General features: G+C 45.0%; 1 protein-coding gene across 1 annotated transcript in view; it reads left to right on the forward strand.

Moving 5' to 3' along the window:
* The window catches only part of LOC141117281 (cytoglobin-1-like), a 72,991-nt gene that overhangs the window by 36,357 nt on the left and 11,583 nt on the right, over positions 1-25,051 (forward strand). Inside the window, exon 3 of the mRNA XM_073610051.1 lies at positions 17,117-17,237. Within this exon, the coding sequence (XP_073466152.1) occupies positions 17,117-17,237 (121 nt within the window). The remainder of the gene's footprint in view (positions 1-17,116; positions 17,238-25,051) is intronic.

Raw genomic sequence — 25,051 nt, forward strand, 5'->3', positions numbered from 1 at the left:
CCATAGGGTTGAGTACATGGATTGAAAACTGGCTAAAAGGGCGAGTTCAGAGGGTGCTGATAAATGGGGAATACTCAGAATGGAAGGAGTGTGAAGTGGGCTCCCCCAGGGTTCTGTGCTGGGACCAATCCTGATTTATCTGAACAAATTAATGGGGTGGGCAACTACATGGTAAATGAGGTTTAATGTAGGAAAATGCAAAATAATGCATTTGGGTGGCAACAATATGAATGCAATCTATACACTGGGGGGTGAACCTCTGGGGGAATCTAGGATGGAAAAGGACTTGGGGGGTCTTAGTAGATAATAGGCTTGTAAATGGCATGCAATGCCAAGCTGTTGCTAACAAAGCAAACAGAATATTGGCATGCATTTAAAAGGGGATTAACTCCAGGGATAATGTGATAATTCTCCCACTCTACAAGACTTCGGCCTCACCTGGAGTATGTTGTCCAGTTCTGGGCACCAGTCCTCAGGAAGGATGTACTGGAAATGGAGTGACTACAAAGAAGGGCAACAAAGCTAATAAAGGGTCTGGAGCATATTTGTTATGAAGAAAGGTTGCGAGCACTGAACTTATTCTCTCTGGAGAATAGGCGCTTGAGAGGGGATATGATTTCCATTTACCAATACCATACTGGTGACCCCACAATAGGGATAAAACTTTTTCACGGAAGGGAGTTTAATAAGACACGTGGCAACTCACTAAAATTAGAAGAAAAGAGGTTTAACCTTAAACTGCGTAGAGGGTTATTTACTGTAAGAGCGGCAAGGATGTGGAATTCCCTTCCACAGGCAGTGGTTTCAGCAGGAGGCATCGATAGTTTCAAAAAACTATTAGCTAAGCACCTGAACAACCACAACATACATACAGGGATATACAATGTAATACTGACACACACATAGGTTGGACTTGTGTCTTTTTTCAACCTCACCTACTATGTAACTATACACTGCCTTATTAGAGGGTACATCCAGGAAGACTGAAGTAGGAAGATGGTTGCTTCTATGGAGCATCATGAGGGGAGACTTGACTGCTAAAGAGTCCTGTAGAGCAGTCTATAAGCTGCTGCCCATGGGACCATGGAGAACAAACGTAGCCACCTTCTAAGAGGAAGGTGGATCACAGCAGCAAAAAAAGGATTGGGAGGAGGTTGAGAGCAAAAGAAGGTACTTTTCTGATTTAAAAATGCATACATGAATAGAATATACTTTTTTAAATCAGAGTTTAGTGTCACGTTAACCTTGTGGCGCTGACAGCTCACATATATCCGTCCACTTGCGGGTGGACCTTGGCGGTGAGCGGGCGTATATTTGTGAGCAATATTGCAAAAACAGCTGTGCCTAGAGTGCGTGCCCTGCGCGCTCCCAGCAGCTAACAGACAGCCAATCACGGTGGTCATGTGATCATAAACCCCGCCCCCACCTCCTGACATTTTAAACACCTTAAAGGGCTGGGAGGAGCTGGCGCCAAGGGGTTAAAGGAGCCTGCCTGGTGTTTTGTAGTCTGAAGAGTGTAGATTTCCAGTTTCAGACTAAAGAATATGTTACTCAAACATTTCATATTCCTTATATGTGCCTACTGTACTTGTATAAAGAAAATATCCTGTTCTCTTTTGTATTGCTTCCTTTGTGTGAAATCCCTGGTGTTCCCGTCTGTCCCTCTGCTTTCCTATTAAAAACTGACCGCACGGGGGGGCGTGGCCTGACACAGCATGGAGTAGGACGTGTGTACCCAGAGCTCCGTTCATTACTCCTTTTTCTTCATTAATCCTGGACTACTTGTACTGCTTTGCTGGCTGGATCACCTCCCTGGGATACCTATGACACCTTGAACTAACTTTTGGAGCGCTTGGACCTACGGAGGCCCGAGCGGAGCTGCGATCTCCCGCACGGTGGCCAAAATCAGGCAAGACCGCGGCTTCGGCCTACAACCGGAGGTCCGTGGCCATCTTGGTCCTCCTTCACTCCAGCTCTGCTTTGAGATAGCTACACAGCACAGGTACCCAGCTGCTAGACAACCTTCCAGGGGAGCTGGACTGCACTAATCCTCCTATATATAGCCCTCCTGGCCATCAGTAACCTAGGAAAATTGACGTTAATACTCAGCCTAGATTGCGGCCTAGGCCTGCATGTGGTGACCGGCGGCCATTTTGGCACACCTGCTCCTCCTGCCTGAACTGTGTACATGGGCTGCGGCCCTCCTGTCCTCATCTGAATGGTCTATATTGGGGCCCTTTTATTTTGCATGATACAGCCTCAGATTGCCAGCACCTCAGGAGTAGGGGTGGCACCTCACACACCTGCTCTGTAAGAACAGTCCCTGTCCCCGGTCACTTTGGTGCCTACAAGACTCCAGACAGCACTTTCCTCTGATCAACAGGCAAGTAAGTTGCTAACTTAAGCTTGGGGACTGGTTGGGTGATACCCAGGACCTTCACAGTATGTCACCAACCGAAGCACAGAAAGCAGCGGCGGCAAAACTCGATCAGTACCGCCGACAAGAAAAGGAGGACATGGAGGAAGATGGAACCACTGAGAAGGCTGGAGGGGGAGAACAAACAGCGTGTGACACTGACAAACTCCTTGAAGCAATCACCTTTTGCAGAACTTCTCTCACAGCACAAATTGAGGAAGTCAAGATGGATATTTCCCTTATCAGACAGGACTTTCAAAAGCTCAGAGAAAGAGTGAAAGAAACTGAGACCAGACTGGGCGAGGTAGAGGATGCTATTCCACCTTTACAAACATCCTCAGACCGCGTACAAAGGCAAATACAACAACTCCTTATAAAGCAGGATGATATGGAGAATAGGCTGAGAAGATGTAATATATGCCTGATAGGCCTGCCAGAGGGGTCTGAGGGTAAGGACACTGTCATGAACAGGTGTGACCAGATTGTGTGGACTGCAAAGAGGAAACCAAAATGCATGTAAAGTGAAATAAGAATAATGTTTATTTAAGATAAGTGATATAAATAAACAAACACCCCAAATACAAATAGTGCTCAACCAACCAACAGAAACCCACAGACAACAGATAATATATACAGCCAAAGGGAAGTACCAAAATCAAACACGTAAGCCAGGCCAGGGTCATACACAGCGGATCAGCAACTGAACAAGGGCAGGATAGGAGAGGGAGATAATGGATGGGATATGGATACAAGGGAATAGGAACACAGGAGGGACGGAATCAGGATGGGATCGGATACAGGCTCAGGAGAAGGCTCAGGTTGAGATACAGGAGATACAGGTTTACAGGTTTACGGGATACAGGATAACAAGTCAGGGCACAAGGAAGAAAGATACCAAGGGAAGCCTATGAGGGCTTGCCAGGTATTTATAAGGCTGTGGTAATTGACCTCATGTTACAGCTGAGCACAGAGTGTGCTGTTTGCTCCACACTGCTGGAGTGCACCCGCTGGTGGACACCGGTACTACGGCCCAAGGGTGCAACAGTGACACCAGCAGGAGAGACCTCTTACTGCAGGTCCCAGGTGTTGGAAGACACCCGCTGGTGGACACTGGTACTGCGATCCAAAAGACCGATAGCGCCACCAACGGGTAAACCCTCTCATGACAGACACTACCACATTTTTGGAACAACTCCTCATCAATGCCTATGGGAGAGAAGCCTTCTCCCCTATGTTAGCGGTGGAGCGGGCACATCGCATGCCAGCAAGACCCCCCCCCACAGGGAGCTCCTCCTCGCACGTTCATAGCTAAACTCCTTAATTACAAGGATCGAGATACTGCTTTAAGAATGACAAGGGAGAAAAAGGCAATATCCCAGTAGGGAATGTTAAAGTGGCCATTTTCCCAGATTTCTCGGCAGAGGTGCAACGTCGTCATCAGAGCTTTACGGAGGCCAAACGTAAGCTAAGGAATCTGCAATACAAGTACTCCATGCTCTTCCCTGCCTGCCTTAGAGTAGAACATGAAGGTCGTGCGGTCTTCTTTGAGGATCCAGAGGAGGCGATCTCTTGGATGGAACGACGAGCTAATCCTCAACGAGCTGATTAACTAAGTCCCACTAATTACGTGGTTGCGACCAAGAACTGTTCCTAACCAGCGCAAGTTCAAAGCACAAATCCTGGATACCCACAGTACAAGAGTCAAATTACCCTCCGGGGCTCCGGAGAGAAAAAGTCCTACAGCCAACGTGCATCGTGCAGCGAGACTTTACCCCACACAGTTCTGGGAAACAGCACCATGAACACTGGAACTTTCTCCGGAACTTAGTCGTTGCAGTCAAATGGAAGCAAGAGGATCGGGAGACCATACCGCACTTTTTGCAAGTGATATGGCTGATACCATTCATTCTACTTAGTCTCCGGAGACTTAACCAGTTGTCCTACATTCTATTGGCAACCAAGAAGTTGGAATGTTTCCCAGTTCACAACCAGTTGAGGGATTATGCCCGCACCAGTTTGGGTCAGTGTAGGGCAGGGAGGGGGGTGGGGGTTCATATGTTTATGGTTCGGTTAAATTTGAGTGTGCATACTTATCATAGAAAACAGGTAACATTACATATGCCAGTTCTATGGAAATGTATATATGTGTCGTGTGATACGCGATTGAGGCAGCTATGTCCGAAAACTAGAAACCTGTGTGCCTTATGCATAGAGAGCAAATTGTTTTATATAAATGTTTTATTAATGATTAAAAAGTTTTGCCTATGGCATCTTTGAAGTTTCTCACATGGAATGTGAGGGGCCTGCGTGAGAAATTTAAGCGCGCAGCAGTCTTCACATTCCTGAAGAGGCAACATGCTGATATAGTAGCATTAGTGGAAACGCATATTGAGGGAAGTGTTCAGATGGCGCTTCGCCGGCCATGGGTTGGGTGGGCATATCATTCTACCCACACATCCCATTCCAGGGGAGTTTCTGTATTAATAGCCAAATCGGTTCATTTTGAATTGTGTGAGTTATCCACTGACCCGCAAGGCCGTTATGTCTTTATCCATGCTAAAGTATATGGAGAGCCTTTGCTCATAATGGCTTTTTATATACCACCTCCATTTAATGTTTCCATAGTCAAGGAGGGTATATCATTCATGACCCGTCATTCAAATATAGCAGCGGTCTGGCTAGGAGACTTCAATGTCACTTTAAATCCGACTCTAGACAGGCTACAACCGGCTTCACCGGCCCATAATACTCCCACTGAGACTAAATTCTCTAAACTTATCTCCGCCTTCCATTTAATAGATACATGGCGATACAAGTTCCCACAGGCTAGATCATATTCATGCTTCTCGTCCTCTCATGGTTCCATGTCCCATATAGATTTTGTACTTATCTCCCGCAGGTTGACACCAAGGCTATCGGAGGTAATGTTTTGCTCTAGAGTACTTTCGGACCATAGTCCTTATTGGATTACATTAAGTATTCCAGTAGCAAAGCCCCCCACGGTCATGGCGTCTAAACCCATTTTGGCTCTCTTCTACGTGAAGATGGCGAGCTTATGGATAAATGGAGAATGTACTTTGTGGAAAATGATAAGACAGCATCACCATCAGCAGTATGGGATTCTTTCAAGTTATTTGCTAGGCATACATTAATAACTGCCATTAATAAAATTAAGATGGACTCTTCCAGTGCCCTCGGTAAGGCGCTGGAGGATCTGTCCTCTGCTGAAAGACTATATTGCAACACTCCGACATCCGCAAATGCAGATCAACTTAAACTACAGACTAGAGCGGTTAACCAGCTACAGTACCAGAAGGCCAGACAAAAAATGTTCTTCTCCAAACAGAAAATGTTTGAACATGGGGAAAAGGCAGGCAAGTTGTTGGCATACTTGGTACATAGCGAGGATAGGCCCCCGGTGGTTATCACATTACATGGTCCCGGAGGACAACAAGTCACAGACCCACCTAAAGTAACCTCAATGTTCAGGGATTTTTTTGCTAACTTATACACAACGACAGCCCCCACCGAGACCCACTCTGTCTCTTTTTCTGGAAAAGGTGATTTTCCCACAGCTGACAGAAGAACAGATAGAATTACTAGAAGCACCACTTACTACGGACGAAATAACAATTGCTATAGCTAGCTTTGCTAGATCCAAATCTCCCGGATCAGATGGACTCCCAATTGAGTTCTATTCCCAATCCAGTGAAATACTAACCCCTAAACTATTAAAGTTATATAATCAGCTCTTCGAAACTGGGACTCTACCCCCATCTATGACAGAGGCCACAATAGTCCTCATCCCTAAAACCGGAAAAGATCTGGGATTCCCAGAATCCTATCGTCCAATATCACTCCTACAGGTTGATATCAAAATATTAGCCAAAGTACTATCCATCAGGCTCAATCAGGTAATATTAACATTAATACACGCAGATCAGACTGGTTTCATGCCTGGACGCAACACCTCGTTTAACATTCGGAAACTATATATTAACCTACAGGCTACACATGAGGAAGTTGGTTCACGGGTTGTTGTGACCTTAGACACAGCAAAAGCCTTCGACTCGGTGGAGTGGAGGTATCTCTGGAGATGCTTGGAGGGCTATGGATTTGGCCCGAAATTTATTAAATGGGTCCAACTATTATACCAGGTACCCAGGGCCAGAGTGGTGGTTAATGAGTGGTCGTCTCAGCTGTTTGACCTCAGCAGAGGCACGAGACAGGGCTGCCCCTTATCCCCATTGCTGTATGCCCTGGCGGCAGAACCCCTGGCGATATCCATTCGAGCGAACCCGGAGATTAGTGGACTTGGAATGGGCTCTTTGATTGAAAAAATTAGCATGTATGCAGATGACACACTATTATACCTAGCAGACTCGGGCCCATCATTATGTACTGCACTCCGCACGATAGAACAATTTGGAATATTTTCAGGACTGAAAATTAATTGGGACAAATCCCAAATTCTACCAATTGACAGTTTCCCACCCCCAGAATCCCAAGCCAGGCTTCCGCTTCAGAGAGTAGATGTTATTAAATATTTGGGGATTCACATAACCAGATCCCCTGCGGACTATGTGTCCCTAAATATAGATCCTCTCATTTCCACGGTTAAAAATAAAATACGGGTCTGGTCCAAATTACCATTGGGAGTCTGGGGTCGTATAAATTTAATCAAAATGATCCTACTACCCAAAATACTTTGTTTTATGGCACACCCCAGTTTACTTACCTTTGAAACATTTTAAATCTTTAGAGTCCCTCCTAAAGTCATTTGTGTGGGGTAATAATAGGCACAAATTAGCATGGCAAACCCTCAAAAATCCGACTGATCTGGGTGGCACTGCTCTACCCGATTTTAATCTATACTACATCGCAGCACAGCTGTCCCAGCTTTTCCACCTAGATAAAACGGACAGCGAGAGATTTCTCACGCTCCTATGTCCGAAGTGGGCGCAGTACACCAAAGACCCGATATACGCAATAGCAGCAGACTTGGGTGGGATGGAACTAGGAGAAAGAAGGCACACCATGCTATACCACTACAGGAAAATATGGAATTTAGCTGCCTCTAGACTTGAAATTCCACAGTTTAACGATTACACGCCATTATGGCACAACTAGAATCTCCATGAGTGATCAGAGGAAGGGGCGTGACCGGATGAGGGTGCGGGTGTGGATGGAGTGTGGAGCAGAGCGAGTGGTGTGCTGAGAGTCTCTCCACCTTGCCGGTTACCTGCTGATATTGGAGGGCTGGAACGGTTGGTCGGCTGTTGCTGCAAGCAATTGGATCTCAGCGTGCCGATGCAAAGCGGGCAAGCGAGGAAGTGTCCTTAGACGGAGAAGCCGGCTGCCAGAACACACTAGCCACATCGCGGCGCCGTCACTGGAGCCGCGGTAGCTACTGCGCCTGTGCGCCTGGGAGTCGGTGGAGCGGCTTTCAGTGTGCCGCTACGGAGCGGCGAGAGAGGAGGTGAGGCGGACGGGTGGTGGTGGAACAGAAGACCAGAGGTGAATCTTATGCCAGTCTGTCTGGGATACTCTGTGGAGGCTGGTAAGGAGCTGGATGCTGGGTCCTGGGACTGTGGGGACCGGAGCAGGTGAGCGGGACGTGGAAAGAGGGTTTAACCCTGTCAGCTTACTATAGCTCACTGTGCTCGGATAAAGAATAAAGGACAGTTTGTGGTGTCCCTATATTACAACAGGGGGATGGAGGAGTGAGCGGGCATATGTAATGCATCTGACCAGCACAACAAAATACTTAGACTGCTGAATAAGTACATCGGCTGATTGCAGGGTTGTGGTTAGACCCTTGCATTAAAGGGACAGTACTTGTTTGAATAAGCTCGGCTAAACTCTTTTCCTGTTCCCTGGTTTTCATCTTTCCTTAGCCTGCTTCTCCTGGTAGTATTGACTATCTGGGTACATAAAAGAAACAAAGGCAATGTCCAGAAGGAGAGGGGAGGAGCCAGTTAACATGGAGAACCTGGGCCCCCAGTCATTACGGTCAGCAAGGGAGAAGGGGAACCAGGCGGCAGTAGCAGCAGCAAAGTTGGAGAGGTTTGCACATACCCCTGAACAGACCCCCACTAAAAACGGACAACTTCCACAACCTAAGACTACTGGGGACAGGAAAAGCCAAGGACAGGCATCATCATCTGCAGTTGGAGCAGGGCATAAAAACCCGAATGTCAATAAAGGTACAGGGGCAGGGGAAAAAGCTCAGTTATCATTGCCAACTACCGTCCCCGCCATGGAGGTAGAACCTACCCTGAGGGAAGTATTGCAAGCGATTAACTCCTGTAAAGCATCAGTGGAAGGGTTAAGCCGCCAAATTAAAGAGGTTAAAGATGAACTGTTATTAATAAAGCAGGAGTTGCAAAAGGCAGTAGACAGAATAACGGGCCTAGAGGGAAGAGTGAGCCAAGTGGAGGATGATGTTTTTCCCCTACAGCAAGATGTTAAAACCATGAAGCAGCAACTGGGTAGAATTAATGAAAAAATGGATGAAATGGAAAATCGTCTGAGAAGGGATAACATAAGAATAGTAGGTCTCCCAAAGAGATGTGAGGGGCACAGTCCCATTGCTTTTTTGGAAGGATGGCTCATAGAAATATTTGGAAGAGATGCTTTTACCGCACAGTTTGCGATTGAGAGAGTTCACCGGGTCCCCTTCAGGGCTCCACTCCCTGGAGGGCGCCCCAGGTCCTTACTAATGAAATTCTTGAATCACTGTGACAAGTTAACCCTACTACGCAGAGCCAGAGAGAAGGGACTTATTCTTTATAACGGAACAAAGGTTTCATTTTTCGCGGACTTTTCGCCAGAGCTGCAGAGACGCAGGGAAGGGTTCGTGGAGATCAAACGCACCCTTCAAAAATTTGAAGTCAAGTATGCTTTATTGTACCCAGCTAGGCTACGGGTTGAGGCAATTGGGGAGGTTCTCGTTTTCGATTCCCCGGCGGGGGCAACACGCTGGTATGAAGAAAACAAACAAAGATTGAATCTCAAAGAACGGAGCCCAGAGAGTCAGGACGCCTGATAAGAAGATAAGAAAACCTGGACTGTGGGAAACAAATGAACTTGGTATAGAGAGGAAGAATGAGGGGGTATGGTAGAGTAGGAATGGGGGAGGAGGAGGATATTGCACTTAGAATTTGGCACATGTGGATATTGTCGGTGGAGGGAGGGGAGGGAATGTTAGGAAGGAATATTGTGAAGGGAGTATATGAGGTGGTCACGAATAAAGCCCCAGGGGCAAACCTGGTAAGGTGGGGGAGGGAGGGGGGAAGGGTTGGGTGGGATTGGTGGGGGGGAGGGAGAGGGGGGGTGGGCGGTGGATAGGAAAGGGGGTTGCAATTTATTTTTGGAATTAAAATGCACTTAGTAACTGCGGGGGTAGTTAGGGGGAAGGGGGGGGAGGGGGGATGTAGGATTAAGTACATGTGTGGTAAATATAAACACTACGAAGAGGAACACGGGGAAAAAGGAAAGGGGGACACCAAGAATGTTTACTAGAAAGGGAAATAATAGAAACGAAGCACAGAGGGTAATCAAGGGAACACTTTTTTTTACTTATCTGCCCACTTACCTTTGTTTTTTTTTGTTTTTTTTTGTATAATGGGTAAGGAGGTGTTATTTTTTGGTACAAGTCAATATACCAAGTTGAAGGTGCCCACTGTCGTAGGTTCTCTGGGGCCAATACCTGCTTGTTGTCTGTTTGATGCAGTCTAAAATTCTCAAAATAGGCTCCTGGAATGTACGGGGGATGGGGAATTCAAATAAGAGGGCCTCCATTTTTTCACTGCTAGAGATAAGGGGGGTGGGCTTGGTCTGCCTACAGGAGACTCACTTGACAAAGGACACGATGAAATGTCTTCCAAGTAGAAGGTTCCAGGCCCAATACCACTCGGTGTACTCCTCCTACTCTAGGGGGGTGAGTATATTGGTAACAAGAAGTGTGACGTTCTCCTGTAGGCAGACCAGGATAGATAGTTTGGGTCGCTATGTTTTCTTATACTGTTCTATTGAAAACAGAATGTTTGTCATTGCTAACATTTATATCCCCCCACCTTTTAAATTGGAAGTGCTGTATAGTCTAATGGAGTTTATGTTGGATAAAACAGATACCCCGGTGATAGTATTAGGGGATTTCAATGAGGTGTTGAACAGAGAGCTGGACAGATTTCCACCGAGAGTCCAAGTAACCAGTGTAGCAGGGGGCCGGTTGGGTCATTTTCTGGAGGAGGCAGGCCTGTTGGATATGTGGAGGGTCCGGAATCCTGGAGCTAGGCAATACTCCTGCTTCTCCTCCTCCCACTCCACCTTCTCCAGAATTGATATGACCCTTGGGAATGCAGAGGCAGCGCCAATAATAAAGGATGTAGTATATTATCCGAGAGGGGTCTCGGATCACTCCCTGATGGTGGCCTCAGTGAGTATAGGGGTTAGGGAGGCTAGAGGGTTTTGGAAGCTAAGTCCGTATTGGTTGGAATTAATGGGGGAGCCAGAGAGGACAATAACAAAACTAGAAGAGTTTCTAAAATTTAATGAAGGCTCAACGACAGCAGGTGTACAATGGGACGCATTGAAGGCATTCCTTAGGGGTATTTTGATCCAGGGGGTGGCAGGAGTCAAGAGGAGGGCAAGGGAGTGGGAGGAGGGAATTAGGAGGGAACTGGAGATGGCAGAGAAACAATTTATAGATAGCCCTACACCAGAGAGGCAGAAATTGTGGGAGGAGAAACAGGAGGCCTATAGAACAGCAGTCCTGAAGAGGGGTGAAAATAAGCAACTCTTCCAGAAACAACGGACTTTTGGGGAGGGAGAAAGTGTGGGACGTATGTTGGCCTATTTGGTAAAAACCAACTCCTCCTCCTCGGCGATCCCGGCAATCAGGACTCCAAATGGTGAGATATCCTCTCAGAGCTCAGAAATCACAGACACATTCGAGAGGTATTATGCAAATCTATATAGGTCGCATGGGCTCGTGGGGGAGGAGGATATGGAAAATTTTTTTAAGGATATACAGGTCCCCAAAGTTTCTGAAGTGGATAGGGAGGGCATGGACGCCCCAATTACTTTAGCTGAACTACAACAAGCTGTAAATGGAATGGCAAATCAAAAATCTCCAGGGCCGGATGGTCTCCCGGTGGAGACCTATAAGCACTACAGGAAGATCCTCCTACCTGAGTTGCTGAAAACATTGAACTGGGCTCTGCAGGGAGGGTGTTTGCCTGTCTCCATGACTGAAACAAACATTATCCTGCTTCATAAAGAAGGGGGTGACCCACTGGAACCGTCGGCATACAGGCCTATCTCTCTGTTGTGTACAGACGCCAAAATCCTGGCAAGGGTATTGGCTGCCAGACTTAATAAAATTGTGCATAAACTTATTCACGTGGATCAAACGGGATTTATTTCCCATAGGACCACGAGTATGAACATCAAGAGGGCATATATGAATTTTCAGACCCCGACGGAAAAAATGGGATCAAGAGCAGTGGTATCTCTGGATATAACTAAGGCCTTTGACAGCTTGGAATGGCCCTATTTCTGGCGAGTGCTGGAGGAGTTTGGCTTGGGTCCTTTCTTTAGAAGGTGGTTAAAAATACTGTATGGGGGCCCAAGTGCGAAGGTCAGGGTTAATAAGGAATTCTCAGGGAAAATATGCCTGGAGAGGGGGACGAGACAGGGATGTCCCCTGTCCCCCCTGTTGTTCGCCCTCGCTATGGAGCCATTAGCAATTCATATTAGGTCTAGCCCAATGATTGTAGGTTTTGTAAGAAGAATAGGAGAGGAGAGGATTGCCCTGTATGCCGACGATGTCCTACTGTTTCTTGGGGATACGGGAGGCTCTCTCAGGCAGGTAATGGATATAATGGAGAGGTTTGGCATTGTGTCAGGACTGGTGGTGAATTGGAGGAAGTCTGCACTACTGCCATTAGATAACCTTAGTGGTCCGGTCTTGTCAGAAATTCCACACTTAAAAGTAGTCTCAACGATCCGCTATTTGGGCATAAATATATCAAAAGATCCCAACCAGTTTATTGTAGACAACCTAGAGCCACTGCTGGGTAAATTTAGGTGTAAAATAGATATTTGGAGCCGGCTGCCCCTATCTGTAGCAGGAAGGGGCAACCTGATCAAGATGGTTTGGTTGCCTCAACTGCTGTATCTGTTACACAACTCACCGGTGTGGGTGAACAAAAAGTGGTTCCAGAAGATTGACTCACTTTTTAGGGAGTTGCTGTGGAGGAGGGGGAAGGCCAGGATTAGCCTTCAGAACCTACAGCTACCAGTTAGAGAGGGTGGGATAGCCCTCCCGCATCCGAGGTGCTATTTTCTGGCAGGACAGTTGCAGCATATAGGGGGTGAAAATGCGGGCAGTGGTTTGTTAACTCTGGAGGCACCCCATAAAACCATAGTGGAAGCATTGGAGGCAGACTCGTTACCTGGTAGAGGCCCCACAACTAAGTTGGTGACAAAAGTTTGGAAGGCAACAAAGTTATTAATGGGGTATGTTGGGTTTACAGAATATGCTCCCCTCTGGCATAACAGGAACTTACAGGAGATAGTGGTTATGGGGGAATTTAAGGAATGGGCGAGGTGGGGTATAAATAGATTATCCCAGCTGTATAGAGGGAGAGTATTGAAAACTTTTGAGGACCTCCAAAAGGAATATAGTATTCCAAGACAAACATTCTTCAGGTATTTGCAAATGAGAGCGGCATTGGAGGTACAGTTTAGGGTAAGTCCCCCAGCCTGGACAGATGCTGCACTATTGCAGAGGGTGATTAAACCCGGGAAGATGAAGGGTTTTATCTCTGGAATATATGCGCAACTGTGCAAGGAAGCAATTGTTAGATCAGAGCACCTCGGCTGCAGGGAGGGGTGGGAGAAGGATGTGGGGAAGGTGACAGATATACAATGGAGGGAAATATTGGAGGCAGGACAGGAGGTCTCAGTGTCACCTGCACAGAGACTCTCCCACTTAATGTTGCTACATAGAGCATACTACACCCCAAAAAAACTATTTCGCTTTGGTGTAAGACCTGACGCCACATGCCCCAGGTGTGGGGAGGAGGGCGACCTGATACACATGGTATGGAGGTGCCCCAAATTAGTACGTTACTGGCTGGGGGTTGTGGGCTCTATCGAGGGCAAGTGGGAGATCTCCCTGGAGACAGACGTCAGATTCTGTATCCTTGGATACAGGGCATGGAGACGGGAGGAGATAGCGGCTAAAACAGCCATTCTGAGATGCCTCTATCAGGCCCGGAAGCTTATTATGCAAAGATGGCAAACAGCTTTACCCCCTGCAGTGGATGAGTGGGTTAAAACAGTAAATGATGTAATATGGAAGGAGAGAGCCCTATATATTAGAAGAGGGAATCTTAAGAAGTTTGAAAAGATGTGGAACCCGTGGTTAATAAGTGTAGGGTGTCAGGAATAAAAGGAAGGATCTGGCTTAGGGGGGGTGGAGAGTAAGGGAGGGTAGGGAGGGTTGGGGAGAAAATAACCACATGTCACTTTAATATACCGTATGCAGCTTAGCTTCTGGATGAGTTATGTAGACGTAATGGTCATGGGGAGGAACGTAGGGGGGACCTACGACCTCCTCAATAGTGGTGCACGCCCACTTGAACCTGTAGTTGTTTTAATATGGTGTATGTAAATTAAGAATTGTTAATAAAGATTATTTAAGAGAAAAAAAAAAAAAAAAAAAGAATCTCCATGAGTTCAATAAGATGCATGACACATTCATATGGTCCATACAGGGAGTATTTTACCTACACCATATATTAAAAGATGGACAGCTTAAAACCTTTGAACTACTTAAAGAGGAATTTACAATCCAGAACCAGATGTTCTTCAGATTTTTACAAATCCGTCATGCGATACAATCACAATTCCCTGACTCCTGCCCTAGCCCTGCACCTAATGTTCTTATAGCTATAATTAAGAGCACAGACTCTCATAAATTGATCTCAGCTTTTTATAACTTGCTTTTAACCCCTGTAGCTACTAAAATAGCATATGATCTTAAACCGAGATGGGAGAGAGAGGTGGGACCGGTGGAGGGTGAGGAGTGGGGGGAGGCATTGGAGTCCTGCAAAACTGTATCTCCTAAACTCTCAGATCGACTGACGCAGCTCTACATTCTCCACAGGGCATATCTTACACCCCTCAGAGTGGCAAGATATAAGCGTACACAAACCATCACATGTCAGATGTGCGGGAGAGAGACAGGCACTTTTTTCCCGTTTACTCTGGACATGCCCTAAGATAAAAGGCTTATGGGAACAAATTGTGACATTTCTACACGACACAATGGGCTCACCTCTAGCTCCTAAACAGTGCCTCCTGGGTATAGTTCCAGACACAACTGACAAATATACAAAAACTTTTCTACATGAAACACTCTTTGCAGCAAGAAAGGTTATAGCCAAAAAATGGATGAGGCAAGAGTCTCCTAAAGTAGTGGAATGGAAGGTGGAGATGAATAATACATTACCGTATAAGAAATGTATATATATATATTAACAGAGGTTGCCCAGCCAAGTACAATAAGATCTGGGATAGATGGCTTCAAGAATCTTCTACCTGTGTCTAATGTAATCACATGAATACAGAGTGACTTAATGGATATAACTATAGATGGGCAGTCTATACAAACCAAATATATACACCTTGAATATCATTACATTTCAAATATGTTTGTACTCAATATAATTTTTATTCAAGTTACAATAATTGTTATATTGTTACAATGTCAAAATGCTAACGTAATCATATTATGTATGCACCAGTTACTCAATAAAACCTTGTTTGAAAGTACAGAATTCAACGGTGGAATGGCAACATTAGTATCAATGCAATTACCATTAAACTGAATGCAGGCTGTGTGTTCTGTGACCACACGAAGCAGAAATGTGGTAAGTTCTCTAGCTGTGCTTGGAACTTGGCTTGCTCTCCTCCAATGATCAGACTTGTCCTGGCAACCCGCACAGCCTTTCCCTGAGAAGCTCCGTGTACTGCTGCTTCTCCTCCCCCAGCGATTATGGAGCTGATAACCATTTTTTATATCTATACACAAATGTTTTACCTTTTAATTTTTATTTTAAACTGAATGGGTTGTTTTACAAGGCAAGGCTGTACATGTACTTTAAAGGCTCTTATTTGTATACTGGCTGTGATTAGATGGTTTAAAGTTCACCTTTCATAGCAAGATACATGTTACACCCAATGGCCCCGATGACGTCAGTTATGAAACGCATTGGGCAGAGCTAATGCATATGACGTCACAAACGCTTGTTTGAAGTCTTTGTAGTACCTGGAACCACTTGTTACATCGCCTGGGAATGTTCTTTATATACAGCACTGTTTTTATGACTCACATGTGAATAGTTTTACATTTACTTTTAATTATTATTAGTATACAGATTTATATAGCGCCAACAGTTTGCACAGTGCTTTACAACATGAGGGCAGACAGTACAGTTACAATAAAATTCAATACAGGAGGAATCAGAGGGCCCTGCTCGTTAGCGCTTACAATCTATGTAGGAGGGTCAAGTTATACAAAAGGTAATAACTGTAAGGGATGATCTGATGGAGAAAGTAAAAGTACAATTGTTAGGTGGGGGCTGGATAGGCTTCTCTGAAGAGAAGGGTTTCCAGAGATCGTCTAAAAGGAAGCAGAGTAGGAGATAGTCGGACAGATTGGGGTAGGGAGTTCCACAGGATAGGAGAGGCTCGGGAAAAGTCCTGGAGGTGAGTATGGGAGGAAGTGACGAGGGAACTAGACTGCAGGAGGTCTTTGGAGGAAGGAAGGAAACAAGTAGGTTGGTGTTTTGAGACTAGGTTAGTGATGTAGCTGGGGGCCAAGTTGTGGATGGCTTTGTAAGTTGTTAGAATTTTTAATTTAATTTGTTGGGTGAGTGGAAGCCAGTGGAGGGATTGACAGTGTTTTTTGGATTCACATATCTATTGTGATTTTATGGAGGAATCCTCCATCACCATATATAGCTAATATACCATTGGTGAATCAGAGATACCATGAGGATCTGATCAAATTACCTGGGGCTTAGCATCAGATACTAGGATAACTACTTGCAGGCCAATCTGACTCCGTAATAGAGTCCATAGATTCTGGTAAGAGTCCAGTTACTGGTGATAGCCCACCTGGTGAACATGGACGTTTCCTGACACTTTCCATTACACAGTGGTGTACACTTCTTCTGATTGGGACTGCTGTTCTCATTCTACATATTCAAAGTGGATTTACACTATTTTTGTCACTTATATCTTTCTGCACTTTATTGGTGTGTTTTCTATCATGTTATTTTTAGCCCGGCAGAATTTTGTTTATTTTATTGATTGCACAGTGTGTCTGACTGTTTTTTTGCCAGTGGCTTTTCTGCACCTGCCAGCACAGTTTTTATTACAAATGATTACATCCAGGGTGTAACATGTTATTAAATGAGCAGCCTCTACTGCTCATGGGTGTAATGCTTTACAGGCTCCTAATATAAAACATAATAAAAGATGTGCATTTTTTTTTTTTTTTACAAAGGTGAACTTAGCCTTTAAATTGCATTTGTGTTGCTTTTTTACTATCCTTTGCCTTAACTATACTTGAATTATGGACATACAGAATGTATTGTGCCTACTTATCTCTCTTTATACCAGGGTTCTGTCATTTGTGGAGAAAAGCATTGCCCGGATTGATAATTCAGCTTGTCTGGAAGAACTGGCACTGGAGCTTGGAAAAAGTCATTATGGATATCATGCACCTCCCAAATATTATCAGGTAAAGACAGTCTGCATCAATTGGATCAAGCTAGATATCTCATTGGGCTAATGCAAAAAGGCAATACAGAACAGAACCATTACCTTGAAGTAGTCCTGATAAATAAAATTTTAACACTTTTATAATGCATATATAGGTAGTTAAGAGTGTCATCTTCCAGTGGTATCCTGGAGTCTCTGCCTCTTGCTTTGCTTATAATACATTGCGGAGTATCAAGCCTTTTTAATGATAAAGTACTATTTAGTAGCGCTAAATATTTACTGGTGCAAGTTAACAAATTAGAAAATGAGTTTATATAATCTGGACATACAGTATATCATACTATGGGCATAACTCATAAAAATGTAAATAAAAAAATAAAAAGGAGAGCTTGAGGAAATATAATATGGACAGTGGGAGATGAGTGTAAAGTTTTAATTACACTTATGCCCCGTACACACGGTCGGATTTTCCGATGGAAAATGTGTGATAGGACTTTGTTGTCGGAAATTCCGACCGTGTGTAGGCTCCATTACACATTTTCCATCGGATTTTCCGACACACAAAGTTTGAGAGCAGGATATAAAATTTTCCGACAACAAAATCCGTTGTCGGAAATTCCGATCATGTGTACACAAATCCGACGCACAAAGTGCCACGCATGCTCAGAATAAATAAAGAGATGAAAGCTATTGGCCACTGCCCCGTTTACAGTCCCGACGTACGTGTTTTACGTCACCGCGTTCAGAACGATCGGATTTTCCGACAACTTTGTGTGACCGTGTGTATGCAAGACAAGTTTGAGCCAACATCCGTCTGAAAAAATCCTAGGATTTTGTTGTCGGAATGTCCGAACAAAGTCCGACCGTGTGTACGGGGCATTACAGTAATTCTGTGCTGAGTTATGGCTCTTCAAAAATTGTAGAGAGGTAGTTAGCTCTGAGCCCCTAGTCTATGTGCTCTCTACTTCCAGTCTCTGCTATTGAATAGAAAAAATGGATACTCTATAGGAATTTACCCAGAGTTCAGACATATAGTGTATTCTCCTCCCCCCGACCCCAAAGTCCCCACCGCTGAGCTCTTTTTCACACACAGCACAAGGCTAAGTTCGGATTCATTTACATACAGCCACGATCTACACAGTGCAATGTAGGGGCATGTAAACTGTGGAATTGTATCTGGCTACTATGTTGCAGTTCTGACCCGGAAATTTACTGGTTGGAATGGCAACGCTGCTGTAGCCAGCTGCACACTGTGCAGATTGATGTTGTGTGTATCCAATTTCAGCTATGTGTCGTGTGGGGAGGAGAAAACCTGCTGACTATGCCCAGGCTGTGTACAGTGCAGGCATGAGAGTAGGAGCACTGCCAAGTGCCCTGCCAGCAGTGAACCTTGTACTCTGCCCTGCTGACCCCCTGTACACTCCCCTGCTGACTTTCTATCCTCTGTCCTGCTGACCCCCTGTACACTCCCCTGCTGACCTCCTATCCTCTGTACTGCTGACCCCCTGTACACTCCCCTGTTGATTTCCAATCCTCTGTCCTGTTGGTTTTCCATACACTTGGAGCAAGGAGGGGGATCAAATATCTAGGTATCATGTTGACAGCTTCCACGGATCAACTAGTTAATGCTAATTATATTCCCTTTTTGAATGCACTAAACAGCAAGCTCCAGGAAATAGCTAAGGTTGAACTAACATGGTCTGGAAGGTTGGCAGCCTTCAAGATGGTAATTTTGCCACAATTACTATATCTGTTTAGGACATTAATCACACCAGTCCCAAATTCCTTCTTCTCCACAGCACAATCACTAATGAATAGATATTTATGGCAGGGCAAAAGAGCTAGATGTGCCTTTCAGAAATAGTAGCACACGGAGGAGCAGGAGGAGTGGGACATTAGGGGTGCGCATCTTCACTGGCCTCACGATTCGATTCGATTACGATTATCAGGTCCACGATTAACGATGCATCACGATTACTGCGCGCGGTTTTCATCCAAAAAATTTAAGTAGTCAGAAGAACTCCATTTTTTAAATTTTATCTGTTCTTAAAAAAAAGACAACACTCCTTGCATGTAGCAAAGTGTAAACAGTGCAGACAACTTAAAGAGGAGCTCCAGACTGCCCCCAAATGACTACAGGAGATGATCAGAGACTGCAGACATGCTACAGGAGATGATCAGAGACTGCGGACATGCTACAGGAGATGATCAGAGACTGCGGACATGCTACAGGAGATGATCAGAGACTGCGGACATGCTACAGGAGATGATAAGAGACTGCGGACATGCTACAGGAGATGATCAGAGACTGCGGACATGCTACAGGAGATGATCAGAGACTGCGGACATGCTACAGGAGATGATCAGAGACTGCGGACATGCTACAGGAGATGATCAGAGACTGCGGACATGCTACAGGAGATGATCAGAGACTGCGGACATGCTACAGGAGATGATCAGAGACTGTGGACATGCTACAGGAGATGATCAGAGACTGCGGACATGCTACAGGAGATGATCAGAGACTGCGGACATGCTACAGGAGATGATCAGAGACTGCGGACATGCTACAGGAGATGGTCAGAGACTGCGGACATGCTACAGGAGATGATCAGAGACTGCGGACATGCTACAGGAGATGGTCAGAGACTGCGGACATGCTACAGGAGATGATCAGAGACTGCGGACATGCTACAGGAGATGATCAGAGACTGCGGACATGCTACAGGAGATGATCAGAGACTGCGGACATGCTACAGGAGATGGTCAGAGACTGCGGACATGCTACAGGAGATGATCAGAGACTGCAGACATGCTACAGGAGATGGTCAGAGACTGCGGATATGCTACAGGAGATGGTCACAGACTGGGGACATGGCACAGGAGATGGTCACAGACTGGGGACATGGCACAGGAGATGGTCACAGACTGGGGACATGGTACAGGAGATGGTCACAGACTGAGGACATGGCACAGGAGATGGTCACAGACTGGGGACATGGCACAGGAGTTGGTCACAGACTGGGGACATGGCACAGGAGATGGTCACAGACTGGGGACATGGTACAGGAGATGGTCACAGACTGGGGACATGGCACAGGAGATGGTCACAGACTGGGGACATGGCACAGGAGTTGGTCACAGACTGGGGACATGGCACAGGAGATGGTCACAGACTGGGGACATGGTACAGAAGATGGTCACAGACTGGGGACAATAATGCAGAGTTGTGGTGTGATGAATGCACATAGCAGACAATTGTATGATATGGACTTGTGTCACAGCGCCCCCCCTCCCCCTCTGTACTTACATGCTGCTCCGCCGGTGCTGGTGGCAACCTGTAATGAGCAGGGCGATCTGCCTGCTCACCATCTCCCCCCGATCTCCACTCCAGCCGCCGGTGTTCCGCCGGTTGTCACATCTTTCCTGAGCAGGGAATTCTCCCGGGAGAGCGCTCCGTACGTAAAGCTTTTACTAGTGTGTGTATTTTCCGCTCATGTGACTCTCGGCCGCGCCTCCTTCCTCTCACGTCTCTCCTGATGTCAGCCCCGCCCGCCTCTCTTCTGACCTGATAGCTCCAGTCAGTGGGCGGGGCTGAAATCAGGGGACTCAGAGGAGGGAGGCGCGGCCGAGAGTCACATGAGCGGAAAATACACACACTAGTAACAGCTTTACGTACGGAGCGCTCTCCCGGGAGGGGGCGGGGCCAGACATCGATTTTTCGGGTCGCATGCATCGATGCCGCATCGGGGACACCCGAATCGCGATGCATCGATGCTGCGATTAATTTCAGCAGCCCTATGGGACATGTACTACTAAAGGACTAACATATCGCAGTAATACTGGCACAGGTGAGGGCCTGGTTCCCCTAGTTAAGGTCATCTGGAGCTAGATGGCTGGAATTGGAGAAATTGCAAGTTCAGGGTCACCAATTATATGACCTACTACTAGCTAGCAGATACCATTCCCTTACTGATATTAAATTATCCTCTACTATAGTAGCTACACTTCAAGCATGGAAAATACTTACGTCCATGCAACATAAGGAGAATGCAACTAGACCTATACCACTCACATTAGCAATTCTGGCCATGCTTATTCCAGACCTTAATATATCACAATAGGAGGCTAAAGGAATAACTACAACAGGGGACCTGAGAGTGGGCCCCACAATTAAAACATTCAGATCACTACAAGTAGAATATGGGTTAGAGGAAAAGGATCACTACAGATATATACAAATTACCCATTTACTTCACACCAATCCCAAATCCACCATTTACCTGCCATGGAGAATAGCTTTATACTTCACCAGCACTAAGACCGAAAAATCAAAGGCATTTCACTATTCTACAGTGTTACATGATAAAAATGACTTTGTCAAGAATACAAATATTAAAGCATGGGGAAAAAGATCTAGGTACGTCTTACTCCATGGAACAATGGCAGAAAGCACTACATATTACATATACGGCAACTAAGAGTGCTAATTTGTGGGAACTTTCCCACAAACTATTGTTACGTTGGTATCTGACGCCTTATCGAATTTCCAAATTTAGTCCCCAGGCTTCACCACTATGTTGGAGAGACTGTGGCTGTACAGGAACACTATATCATATAATGTAGACGTGTCCAAGGATCCAAGTCCTTTGGTCCAAAACCTTACTGCACAGATCATGGGACTGCGTGTTCCACTTTCTGCTGGAATGGCAGTTCTGTGTCTGGGTATTGAGAAAGTCCCGACGGATTCAAGAGTCATAATCACACACTTGCTACTTAGTACAAGATCGACAATTTTGTGGCATTGGAAGGACCGAAGGCCACCCCCACTTACAGAAATCGTGGAGACGACCAATACCCATGCCAACTATGAGTTAATGTTTGCATCCACGCAAGCCACTTACAAAATATGTGTTCTAAATGAAATCATTGGATCAATTGGCACAGATTAACAAAATAATTAAGGGTACGATGATAACAACATTATGATTGAATTATAGTACTACTCAACAATAAAGATTGTAGACCAAACACTCTCTCTTTTCTCCCTCTCTATCCTTTTCTTTTCTGTTGTCTTCCTTTCTCTCCATTTCACTCATTACAAATAAGTTGCCAGAATATTCTATTACATTTAGTTTAACGTTTATAATAAAGAACAATAAGCACCTTAATTACCTATAAGCATTAGGCTCTGTTTCCACTAGTGCGACTTATTTTGCGACTTGACACATGTCAAGTCGCATGACAAGTCAAAACCCATGTATTTCAATGGTCCCCGTTCTCATTGGTGCGACTCAAGTCGCAGCGACTCGAAAAAAGGTTCTTGCACTACTTTGTTCCGTCTTCGGTGCGACTTGTTCTCCATAGAAAGGTATTAAGTCGCAATGAAGTCGTATGTACATGTCTGACACCGCGACTTTGTTGCGACTTCCACGGAAGTCTACGGAAGCACATGATCTCTGCTCCTCCCAAATACATCACTTCCTATATCGATGTATGTGAGTGTGGAAGACAGCAGGAAGCATGCCTAGGGCAAAAAAAAATAAGCGACAAGTGCATGACAATGAGGAAATTATTCGGCTTGTCAGACAACGTCCGGCAATATATGACCTCAGAGATCCAGGTTACAAAGATCATGCAAAGAAGGAGAGAGCATGGTTGGAGGTGGCTCGCATATATTATGAGACATGGGACTCTTTCTCAGCCACAGAACGTTCTACAAAAAGTAAGTGGTTGATATATGCTGCTTAACACTTTCTGTAACCAATGGTTGTGTGCACTGTTTTTTCTTGGTGGGGACCGCTTCTCCTGGCAGGAGATCACAATGGTTTGGCAGGAGGTAATCCCATGTCAACACTATCTGTGTTGATGGTGTCATTTATATAGTTACTTTCCTGTAACCTGTGGCTGCAGGAAAGTAAATCTGTGTGTGTGGGCCAGCAAATAATTTTTGTCCACGGTCCTAATAATATTAAATAATATTAAAGATGGCCCTGTCAACATCCTCCAGCACATGTCAAATTATGTAGGTGTCATGGGTAATATATGTAGCGGTTGTTTTAACACCATCCATATCAATTATGCAGCCTAGCAAATGAATGACCTATAGGCAGTGACTAAATTTGTTTTAAAAAATGTATACTTTGCTTTATATTTTGTAGTGCACTCGTTACAAACTCGATGGAGAAGTCTCAAAGACTGCTACAACCGGTACTTACGCAAATTAAAAGAAGGAAGGAGTGGTTCCGGCTCTAAAAGATTAGCCCCATATGCCCATGCCGGGGATCTTGAATTTTTGAAACCAGTGTTGGAAATGCGAGAGTAAGTTATCAGCAGGCATATGTTACGAATTCTACATATCAAATAGTAATGCTTACTTTAAAAATATGTGATTTGTATTTCAGAACCCAAGCAAGCTGGGAAGACAGCACACAGGGTTTGGCAGCAGAAGATGAGGCAGAGGAAGCTGCGGAGGAGGAGGAGCAAGAACAATTCCAAGACAATGTTGACAAGGAACTGTTCGTAGATGAAGCAAGGTCAACATCAAACTCAATGAATGAGGAGGATGCAGAACCAGGACCTAGCAATGTCTCTAGGCCTTTGCGAAGGTCTTCAAGGGTCAGTGCCCGGCCTGGTAAACCCATGGATAAAATTTTAGAGGTAGTCAATCAGATGTCCACTAAAATGGCTGAAAACCAGTGTGAAGACACAGCATTTCTCACTGTAATTTTAGGCATATGTAAACAGGTACCCCCTGAGAAAAAATATGCACTCAGGATGGCTTTAATGTCAACTGCTCAATCATTTGTGGGTGAGGGGCCAACAACATCCTCAGCATATATGCAACCCCCCCTTCCCCAATATCCCCCTTATCAACAATACACTCACTTTCCAAGTACACAGTATGCTCCACCAATAAACCGTCCATACTGTGACCAGTATGGTAATATACTGAATCCCTCAAGGCCACGCATGTTGCATCCAATTCCTGACCCCACTACCTCTACCCTTGGCCCCCCAACCACTCACCAATTTAGGCAGCCTACACCCAGTCATGTTCCGCCTTTTCTGGAAAGGAAATATTACCCTGGTCCATCAGTGGATTTCCCTGGACCAACCAATAGTTCAGTTTCCGGGACCACTGAAAACAAAACATACGAGCAATTGTAATTTACAATTATTATTGAGGTGTGTTTAAGACTTGTTCTCTATTTTTTGTTTGGTTGAGGAGGCCAAAACAACAACTGTTGTAATTTTAAGTTCATGGAACGTATTTCTTTATTTTTGCCTTATTGCAAAAAGAGTTGTCTTGTAAAAAAGATTCAGATATTTTTTTATATTTTTGAAATAATTTTATTTACGTGTTTTTCTGAGAGAAATAGTTTATTATTTCACTATTTGTTGTGCTTGATAAAAAATAAACAAAATGGTGTAGTTCACCCAAACACATAACCCAAAAATTTTGTGTGCTTCCCTGCACAAAAAAAAATAAAATAAAAATAATTTTGTTTACATTGTGCATTTTCGGCTTATCCTTTTTTCTAATTTGAGGAAACTACCTGTTATTATGCTTTTGGATGCACTGAAACATAACATACATCAAAATAATATTCACAGAAAATGCATGACATACATTATGCTATGGCATCCTGCTGCCAGGGGACAGAACCAGCAGCAGACAGAAAATAAGATGAGAATCCCTCACGCACACTGGCACCATTGGTGGTGCCCCTACTGGCACTCCATTGTGCACCTTCCAGATCGTGCATGAGGGAATCTTCAAAAAGATAGCCATCACGAATTCTCACAAAATTGTGAAGAACACATGCTGCT

The sequence above is a fragment of the Aquarana catesbeiana genome, linkage group LG13, assembly GCF_042186555.1.
Source record: "Aquarana catesbeiana isolate 2022-GZ linkage group LG13, ASM4218655v1, whole genome shotgun sequence".
Lineage (NCBI taxonomy): Eukaryota > Metazoa > Chordata > Amphibia > Anura > Ranidae > Aquarana > Aquarana catesbeiana.